Source organism: Zerene cesonia, unplaced genomic scaffold (assembly GCF_012273895.1).
Source record: "Zerene cesonia ecotype Mississippi unplaced genomic scaffold, Zerene_cesonia_1.1 Zces_u004, whole genome shotgun sequence".
Classification (NCBI taxonomy): domain Eukaryota; kingdom Metazoa; phylum Arthropoda; class Insecta; order Lepidoptera; family Pieridae; genus Zerene; species Zerene cesonia.
This window is the reverse complement of record NW_024045134.1, coordinates 1,619,485-1,629,906: the sequence shown is the minus strand read 5'-3', so window position 1 is coordinate 1,629,906 and position 10,422 is coordinate 1,619,485. Positions and strand designations below refer to the sequence as shown.

Genomic DNA, 10,422 nt, shown 5'->3' with positions numbered 1-10,422 from the left:
CGGGAGGGGGGGAGCAGAGGGGGGCGGGGAGGGGAGAGGGAGGTTATACCGAACGCGGTGGTCGTTAGTTTTCAGTTTTTTGTAAAAAGTCTTATCGTGAAAGCTAATGAAATGTGGTAAATAATTTAAAAAATTATCTGTACAGTTCTATTTGTATAGAAATAATAAATAACGATTAAATAAATTAAAACCATGTTGTGATTTCTTCTTAACGCTTAGTTTAAGTGCGTAGTGCCGCGGCCCCTATTGGGGCCGCTTGTCGCATTTTTTTTATTTATTTATTTTTATTTTGGAAGAGATGACTGTTTACTTTGTAGAATAAACTGTAAGAAAGCATTGAATGGCGTGTTTGTTTATGACAACGGATTTACAGGGTTTATTCCTTGCGTATTAAATGTAAACTGACAAAAATAGTGAAAACTCACACTTAAACTACTGAATCTAAGAGTAATGAAATGACAAAGTTCAGAAATTGCTAAATGATCCTGAATCCTTAAACCATCACAAAGAGACAATTTTATTACTCCCTTATTAATACCAAGTTAGGCATTATATTTTGTTTAATTAGAATACAAGTCGCATCATATACTTACTGGATCAATGCTAGATCAAAGTGGAAAGAAATTATGAACTTTAGTTGTTTCAACCAATATATCAACTTACGCAATGCAGTAGTAATTCCAGTGTTAGACAAAGACAGCTATATAAATCGTCTAGTGTCAACACTTTCTCATACTGGAATTACTCCCGCTTTATGTCATCATTGTAGACCATCTGGACCTATCACCCAAGTCTTCTTAGCTCTTTTTTTTTAGTATAACCATGATCTCAGAAATACAAAATATCCTACTATATCTGAATCTAGAATAAGGAATTGATTCTGAACCGAACATAATATTTTTCCAATTACCAGTTCTTTGCATATTTTTCGTGACGCTATCTATAGTTGCAAAGATATATGAAGAAATCTTTAAATGAAAGACACTATCTGTGTGTCTGTGAGTTTCCTTGTAGTACATTCTGAATCCGGCTACACCGATTTTTATATTTAATACCTTAATATAGTTTTTGTCTTCAACTAAAATCATATCATAAAATATAAATGAAACACTATACAAAATATTTTAATATGAGTGGAGATTATATTATTGAAAGTTTAATGCAAAAAGTACTGAATAAATTTGAATTAAACTGATAAGTCCATAATCTATCTGAGGATAGTAAAGGTTTCTTAAGGTTTCGAGATATACAACAAATCCAAAGGGGCTGGAGCTAAAGGAAAAAGGTAAGGGTTATCTATAAGCATATTGCTATTATTATTATCTTATACCTTTAAACGAGCAATTCTTGTATATATATATATATATATATATATATATATATAATTGGGATCTCGGAATCGGCTCCAACGATTTTCATGAAATTTAGTATATAGGGGTTTTCGAGGGCGATAAATTGATCTAGCTAGGAATTTTTTTTAGAAAATGTCATATTCGTGTTTTATTCGTGTTTTTTTTTCCCTGACATCTATTGGTGAATAGTAATACTATTTTGCTTCGTAGACAGCTGGACAACTGAAATAATGTCATATTCGTGTTTTATTCGTGTTTTTTTTTCCTGACATCTATTGGTGAATAATAATACTATTCGCTTCGTAGATAGCTGGACAACTGAAATAACACAGGCACTTTTTATACCGATATTCCTACGGGATACGGACTTACGCGGTTTCAACCGCGGGTCACAGCTAGTTATTATAAAGCTGAAAAGTTTGAGGTAAAACGCTCTATAGAAACTACTGGCTCGATTTAATTTTTTTGTGTTAGGTAGTCGAAGGTTTAGACATGAACATTATGCTCACACTATAAAGAACGTGACCGCCTCCTTAGTGCAGTGGTTAAAACGTAAGCATGGAATTGAGGGGTCCTGGGTTCGATTCTCGGTGGGGACGTAGAAAAAAAAGTCTGTCAAGCAGGATACAGAAGGCTGATCACTTACTTATCCATAAATTAAAGTCGATCCGTGAATCAGATTAATATCATCAGCCCATTAGGTTTACCCAGTAAAAAAGTATCAAGATAGCAAACAAAAAAAATACAGTCGATTCCATAACCTCCTCCATTTTTTGAAGCATGTTGAAAATATTCCTTTTGATAATAGAAGTTACGCCGGACAACTCTACAACTTCAATATAGAACCGAGTTATTAAATTTATATATATTTGCAAAGTTTCATACAAGGAACGATCCAATTTAATTTTTTACGTCGTTTTGTAAGTATTTTAACGCAATTAGCATATGAAAACTGTTGCGATGGTGTACTGAGTACCATTCCATTCCATTGAACATTGTACACCACAAGCGCCCTGTACATTTATCCCTACGAAAGATTTAACAAATAAAAAGCCAATCATATATATAATAAAACGTATATTCATCGTCTCTTTTTCCCGGCGTGCTTGGGTTTCCCCTTGATGCGCCTGCGCACGCCGGCCGCCTCCTCCGTGTCGTCGTCCGACTCGGCGCCGCGCTTCTTGCCCTTTGCGCCCTTTTTGTCTTCCAGCTCTTTCATTTCCTGCAATTTATAGGTTTATTAATTTATTTAGGTAATCTTAGGACGATCTATATCACAGTTGTTGGTGCTAAATAATATAGTGAATAAATCGCGTTTTAAATCCGTTATAAAGTCTTTAATTTCTCAATGTACAACACTCGCGTAAAATCGAACACGAGAAAATACTATGAAAAAAAAAAATGACAAATGATTCCTTGTAAATTTCTCTTTGTATGTGTATATATATACTCACAATCTTGGTTATCGTCGTGTATAATTACTCACAATCTTGGTTATCGTCGTGTATATATACTCACAATCTTGGTTATCGTCGTGTATATATACTCACAATCTTGGTTATCGTCGTGCATATATACTCACAATCTTGGTGAGCCGCTGCGCCTCGGCCACTCGCTCCTGCAGCACCATCACCTCGCTCTCCTCCGTCTTGTAGAGCGGCAACTGTTTGCCGATCAGCTGCTCGATGCGCTGGTACAACTCCACGTCGTACTGGCGGAGGTTATGTGTTAATAAATATTTAGTTTAATGGCCTTAAAGAAACATTGTATAGGATACGTTTCATACACGAAAAACATCCGTAAAATTAAAAGAATTGTATGACGAAAAAAGGAATTTTATATTAGTCGCGTACACAAGGAAATAGATGATCTATTTATTTTTATAGAATCGTACGCGATCAAATAGGCGTTAAGTTTTTTTCCGCCAATTTCTCTACTTTTTCTCATATACAAAGATAACATGGATTCATAATAATAGATAATGTGTATATATTACATTGTACTATATACACATTAACTGTAAACACGCGGCATTATCCACCTGGTACCCGGGCAAAAAGTAGCCTATAAATCCAAACAATATTTATCTATCTCTAGCTCTGTATCGAATTTCATTAAGATACTATAAGCTGTTCTCGCGTAAAAGAGTTACGAACATCATACATTCATCCATTCATCTATGCATACTTAAAAAAACTTTCGCGTTTATAATACTAGTAGGATATACGTATTGATTATTCATACACACAGATAAATTAATATGTTACAGTTAAAACTAGTTGTATCAAAGACATTTAGTTACAACTAGTTCCATCTGTGGAGAACGCGTATCGAAAAGCGAGCTCGATACATAGACTAGCGGTCCGCCCCGGCTTCGCCCGTGGTACATATATAGCCTATAGCCTTCTTCAATAAATGGTCTATCTAACACTGAAAGAATATTTCAAATCGGACCATTAGTTCCTGAAACAGTGCGTTCAAACAAACAAACTCTTCAGCTTTATAATCTTATATATAAAATTCTCGTGTCACAATGTTAGTCTCTATACTCCTCCGAAACGGCTTGACCGATTCCTCTGAAATTTGATAAGCATATTGGGTAGGTCTGAGAATCGGCTAACATCTATTTTTCACACCCCTAAATAATAAGAGTAAGGCAGAACAGCGTTTGCCGGGTGCAGCTAGTATTAGTATAAATATATAGCAACCTGCGAAACAAAGGTGATAGCCTTCCCCGCGCGGCCGGCGCGCGCCGTGCGGCCCACGCGGTGGATGTAGTCCTTGCTGTGCAGCGGGATGTCCAGGTTCACCACCACGTCCACGTGCGGGATGTCCAGACCACTGCAATGTGTCCATGTATACAACCAACCGAGCCGCAGGTCCATTTCCTTTCCCTCACCCGTCCCAGTACATTCCTTCGTTCCAATCGTCAATCCTTTCCTTTTTCGTTACCCCATAAAAGCAGGCAGCGCAGATTTTCATGGGCGGTGGTGATCGCTCACCATCTAAGCGAACCACCAGCTCAGTTGCCGGCTCATCATCATTACATTACATTAAAAAAAACACCGGTCAAGTGCGAGTCGGACTCGCGCCACCCTCGGTTCCATAAAAATAAGCTAAATAGAAACTGAAAAATAAATTGGTGACCCATCCAATTTATGACCATGCCAACTGTCGCTTTACTTAGATTTTTTTTATTTTAATGTACAACATACTCGAGCGCAACCAATCACGCGCACACTCACCGAGACGCGACGTCCGTACAAATGAGCACGGATCGCGCTTTACTCTTGAACTTGTTCAGCGCCGCGAGCCGCTTCTGCTGCGACATCTGGCCGTGCAGCGGCACGGCGGCCACGCCCAGCGCGCGCAGCAGCAGCGCCGTGCGCAGCGCGTTCGCGCACGTCGCCACGAACACTATGAACGTGTTGCCGGATAGCTCGTTCAATATGTGCACGAGGTACACGTCCTGGAAGTGCCATTGTGGATGAAAGATAGAAAACAAGCCCCCCCCCCCTCTTCCTCAAAGGGGATGAGACGAGATGTGCAAGGAACGAGCCCGAGCTACATACGCTATGTTTTTTTGCAGCTCGGGGCTGCCGCAAATTTTTTAATGTCGCTTTCATCATAACGAGATTATTAACTATTATTCAGTTGTGTCAACTACGAAATTGCCTAGACGTTTTCGGCTTTTACTTCAGCGTTCTATTGTATACTGCTGATTATAATGTTTTAGTAAACTCGTCATTAATTAAATTAACAACCTTTTTTTACCTAAAGACCCTTAAACAAAGACGACGTTGGACTCAGCCCTTTAATTATAAGGTCGCGATGACAGCTGAGAATCAATTTTTTCAACGATTAAACAGAATAATAAATGCTTATTTGATATTCCTCTGATATTTCGAATGTAGTAATTAGTTTTCGTTTTAAAATCAACCCTTTATATTTCTCATTACACTTTAACCGTTTGATTAAAAAGCTCATTTCATTTTTGAAAGGCAAGAAGTATGGCACCAAAGAATGACTTCGACGCGTCATTTAAATTGACCAAAATTGCGCTTCTCGTTTCGGGCATAGAAGTATACGACAATTCGGATAAACGATGGTTGAAGTTATTCTCGTATTTATTTCATATCAATCTATTGTGGCTATATACAGACGTGATAGGGGAGCTATTCTGGCTTGAAGAGGGGATCAGAGTTGGGAAGAGCTTCGACGAATTGTCGATAATAGCCCCGTGTACAACTATATGCTTATTGGCCACTGCTAGAAGCGCCCCACTGTATCTGAACAGAGACTCCATTTTGAATATTTTCCATAAATTTCGACAATTACACCCCGGTAATCAAAATAATGATAACGCAACGGGAGCTGATATAGCTGACGAAAAAACAAATAAATGTTACAGTGAGATCGAAAACAAAATAAAAGTCTCCACGACGGATATTTTGAACAAATTAACAACTTTCATGAGCATATCCAACTTCATAGTAATCATTGCGTTTTGTTTCCTCCCTCTTTTCTCAATGTGGATAGAGTACTATCAAACTGGAATTCTAAAATTGAAGCTACCCTTCCTGGTGAAGTTCTTTTTCGATCCCTTCACAAAAACGCGATGGCCGTTGATTTATGTCCATCAAATTTGGTCCAGTAAGTACTGGTATTCAGTATTTCGTAATTTATGTAATGCATAATATACTCTTTTTTGTATACGTAGCTGACCGACGTACAACATTTTTTTTGTGTTTCACAACAGTCTTTCTCAATTATTTTTTCTATAACAGAAATTAGATAACAAAATGAAATATATGCCAAAAAGAGCTTCCACATATTTCCGCTATAAACTATAAAAAAATTGCTTATAACTATTTATGAATAAGAATTGTTCTTCATAAAGCCTTATGCGCAGACATTTCCTCTCCTTCCTTCTAGCATTTATCGTCTGCTTTAACATCTTTGGTGCTGACACCACCTTCCACGCGTTTTGCCTGTACTTGAGGATGCATTTCGAAATCCTCTGCTACCGGTTCGAGGGAGTTGTAACTCCTTGTGCACGGGAGACGAAGTCGTGTATACGAAGCTTAGTGCAACGGCATCAACAGCTGATCCAGTTAGTAAAAACTATAAGTTTTCAGTCCATTCCTTATATTTTTCAGTCGACCCTTACTATCCCTTACTTCTTAAAAGCGGGCATCGCATTCGCAGAGGCACTATTACCTCTGCGAATGCGAGCGGTGGTGATCGCTTACCATCAGGCGAACCACCAGCTCAGTTGCCCGCTGTGACATAAAAAAGTAATTTCTATTAATATACCTACTAGTTTAATTTATTTTTATCGGCTTCATCAGACTGTAACCGACACTCTTGAAGGGTCTTGTTTCTGTGATTATTCATGATTGTATATCTTATGTTTTGCAACATAATTTTCTTTCAACAATTATTTAATAATAATAATAATATTTTTACAGATTAGTTAACGAAATTGAGCAACTGTATTCAAAATCTACACTATTCAATATTGTCGTAAGCTCGGTATTGATTTGTCTCAGCGTGTTCAACGTTACGGTATTTGTATTTTTTTTAATTTCTTCTATTAAATTCGTATAGCTTTTCAGCACTTTTCACTCTAACTTATTTTGGTTCCACTGCACTCTAATTAGAGAATACACCGTTAACACATGCCCCCTAATTAGGATATTTGCATACCAGTCGCGGACGAATCTTACAAGTACCCGTTGCTCCTTCACTTACGCGGCTTGACGAAACACAGTAGGGTTTTAGTCGGTAGGATCCGACATAACCCACGACCTTTTCCCCGGGGGCCGGGGGTATCTATGCAATATTTCCCCACTATAAAAAAAAAGGATGCTTGCATACCAGAACCATGCAGCCAGAGCAGCATGGCCAACTATTGTCAAATTATAACTGACACGCATGGATTTGACAAGTAAGTAGATCGCTCACAATATACTTAGATGCAATATGGAAAAGGAAACGGGCACGTGTGAACAGACTCGCAAACTACAGGCGTGCATTTTGCTAATAACTCATCGAATTTTTCTGGAAGCATTCGTAAACGGTTTCTGCGGCCATATCAGTGTTCTAGTCGCATTTTGATTACTATTTTTGAAATTTGCCTTAATTTTTTGTTCTAGTAGTTGTTACTAGTTACAATTCTATATTTTATACAATTCGAATGCTATTTAATGCTATTTAATTCCACTACACTCATGTATATACGTCTTTGAAATACAGACAAGTAGGGACACAATTAGCATGCGAGTTTAAAACGCAAATGTAATCTTGTATGCAAGCTACTGATCTGTTTCACAGCCATGTATATTCCGGCCTGAATTATATGGTGGTATGATTATTGTCCGAAAACAACGATATGTGGAACTCAAAGATACCTTTGAGTAGGCTTAACTGATCTCAAATATAAGACAACATTTTGTATATATATACATTTTTTTTTATATAAAATAATATTTACAGTTCATCAATGATTTTGGCGCTGTTTTCTCATTCATCAGTTTCCTAGTGATGAGTCTGTACCAGATATTCATGTCTTGCTACTTTGGGGATATGATTGTGACCTCGGTAATTAATTGTGTTATGTTTTTATACATTTAATTCGAGTACATATATTAATTTATCACTACATAGTATAAAACAGAGTCAGTTTCTCTTTCCCTATGTCCCAATCTATGCTCTAATCTTTAAAACAACCCAACGGATTTTGATAGGGTTTTTTTTGAGATTTGGGTTTATGTTAGAGTGATTCAAGAGGACACGTGCGATGCCGCGGGCATAAGCTAGTAATGTATATTTGGATATTAATTAAGCTAGGCCATTTCACAGATGTTCAAAATTATTTAGGAAACTGTAATAGCATACGATTTTTGCTGCTTTAAATGCGTGACTGTGTGGTCAGTTATAACATTTTGTAATTTATAATTAAAATTTATTTTTCTTTTGCGTAAGGATATATTTCTTATATAAGTATTTTTCATAGAGCCTCCAAGTACGTGAAGCGTTATACAAATGTAAATGGTACGACGCGGAGCCACAGATTAAAAGAACTATTCACATAATCATGTTGAGGTGAGTTATTTGGGTTATAATATACAGGCAAAACTTTTTAATTTTATATGCTGACTTTTATCTGTGCTATTAATGCCGTAAATAAACCATTTCTAGTCTTTTATTAAAGATTGTTGACTGAAAATTACATACAGAATTATATTTTTAATCGATTTTGATTTGAAGATTCGATAATTTTTTTTTTTCCTCGATAACTCACTTGTGTTTTTCGTAAAAAAACGACTGGTGTCAATTTAGATTTGGAGTGATTCCTTCCCACTTGCGACGTTAGTGATCTTTTAAAAGCATCATTATGCCACTTATGAGCTTTCGACTTGTGAAAAAATTTTCAAAATCGGTCCAGCAGCTGAACTTATTTGGTTCTAATAAACGAAGAAAACACATCTTTCTTTATGTTTAGGTAAATTATACTTTATTACGTTGGGTTTAGGTCACAAAAGCCTTGTTCCGTGACGGCAGCGAAATTCGCGACTTTAAACATCTCGGCCTTCACAACGGTATGTTACGTATTCAATCAATTGAATTTCTCAGTAACTCAAACTCACAAATTTTTTTCATTCAACTAGACTTCGTTTAGAAACACTTTTGAATCGTCAAAATACTTCTCTATGCCAATATTATAAAGCTGAACAGTTTGTTTGTTTCAACGCACTAATCTCAAGAACTATTGGTCTAATTTAAAAAAAATCTTTCAGTGTCAGATAGCCCATTTATTTAGAAAGACTATAGGCTATATACATCTCACGGGCGAAGTCGGGGCAGACCGCTAGTTTAATATTAAGCCATAAAGTGAGTGAGACTTTAGAAAGTAGTTTCTACACAGAAGAACGGGCATGAAACTCTGTTATTGCTCTTTAAATATATCGCTCTTATCTCAGGAACTACTGGTACGACTTGAAAAGTTCTTTCAGTGTTAGATAGTCCATTTATTGAGGAAGACTATATGCTTATATATGTACCACGGGCGAAGCCGGGGCGAAACGCAAGTGTGTTGATATAATTTATGTATTTCCATTTTCAGATATTGAGCCGATCGTGGTCCTATTTCGCATTGCTGAAGACAATGTACAAGTAAAATATTGTTGAAAATAAAATAAATTTTAGCGTGACATTATCGTTTTTTTTATTAATACTAATTTTTATTTTAAATCCTAGTAAAGATACTAGGATTTTTAGACATATCAATCCCTTTATTTTAAAAATTTTTAAATTAGATATGTGCGTATGTTGAACGTCCCATAAATAGATTCAATAGTTCCAAGGGCTTTAGACAATCTGCAAGATTCAGACTCATGTATTTTTCATCATGGCTAACCGAGCGGTCAGGCATTGCAAGGGTGCAGAGAAGGGAGCTAAAATCTTTCATTTATAAATGCATTTTAACGCGATATAACGAAATATGTAACGTAAAATATATAACGTACTTTTTTTATGTCATAGCGGGCAACTGAGCTGGTGGTTCGCCTGATGGTAAGCGATCACCACCGCCCATAAACATTCGCAGAGGCTCAGACCTCTGAAAATGCTCTGCCCGCTTTTAAGGGATAAGGGATTTAAGGAAAGGATTGATGACTGGAAAGAAGGAATGGACTGGGAAGGGCTAGGAGCCAGTCACCGTACGAAACACAATAGCAAACTATTATTTTACGCCGGTTTTCTGTGCGGGTGTGGTACTTCCCCGGTGCGAGCTGGCCCAATTCGTGCCGAAGCGTGCTCGACTACCACATCCAGAGACAGTAATAAGAAAGTACTAAGATATAATGGGTGACACTCGGAGACTGCCGCGGTATTGCTATTGCATATTTTTATCAAATTATGTAATTATAATTATTATTTATTTATTTTATTTATGCAGTATTTTTTTTTCTTTGTTTTCCTTTCATGATGGTCAAAAAGTCATTAAAAGTTCTGCTATTCATCGATAGATGGCTAAAATATAAAATTATCACCGCGGCGCCGGTCG

At 36.9% G+C, this 10,422-nt stretch overlaps 2 protein-coding genes across 3 annotated transcripts in view; one reads left to right on the top strand and one right to left on the bottom strand.

Annotated features, from left to right (window-relative positions):
- Positions 1-2,412: 2,412 nt before the first annotated feature.
- LOC119838693 (probable ATP-dependent RNA helicase DDX47) overlaps positions 2,413-10,422 on the bottom strand; it is a 10,712-nt gene continuing 2,702 nt past the window's right edge. For both annotated transcript variants that reach the window (XM_038364774.1, XM_038364773.1), the window contains exons 5-8: positions 4,598-4,821; positions 4,061-4,193; positions 2,935-3,063; positions 2,413-2,574 (exon numbers count right to left, since the gene is read on the bottom strand). In XM_038364774.1, coding sequence (XP_038220702.1) covers positions 2,434-2,574; positions 2,935-3,063; positions 4,061-4,193; positions 4,598-4,821 — 627 coding nt within the window. In that variant the 3' untranslated portion in view covers positions 2,413-2,433. The remainder of the gene's footprint in view (positions 2,575-2,934; positions 3,064-4,060; positions 4,194-4,597; positions 4,822-10,422) is intronic.
- Positions 6,029-9,534, top strand: LOC119838695 (odorant receptor 67c-like). The gene is made up of 6 exons (XM_038364775.1): positions 6,029-6,465; positions 6,824-6,920; positions 7,851-7,955; positions 8,371-8,459; positions 8,890-8,956; positions 9,481-9,534. Exons 1-6 carry the CDS (start codon positions 6,257-6,259, stop codon positions 9,532-9,534), a joined length of 621 nt encoding a protein of 206 aa, XP_038220703.1. The 5' UTR covers positions 6,029-6,256.

Excerpts from the sequence above, each read along its gene's own strand:
- LOC119838695 (XM_038364775.1), top strand. The coding sequence starts at position 6,257 with ATGCGCAGACATTTCCTCTCCTTCCTTCTAGCATTTATCGTCTGCTTT. Across the intron at positions 6,921-7,850 it reads TCAGCGTGTTCAACGTTACG|TTCATCAATGATTTTGGCGC; the intron begins GTATTTGTATTT and ends TAATATTTACAG. Across the intron at positions 7,956-8,370 it reads GGGATATGATTGTGACCTCG|AGCCTCCAAGTACGTGAAGC; the intron begins GTAATTAATTGT and ends TATTTTTCATAG.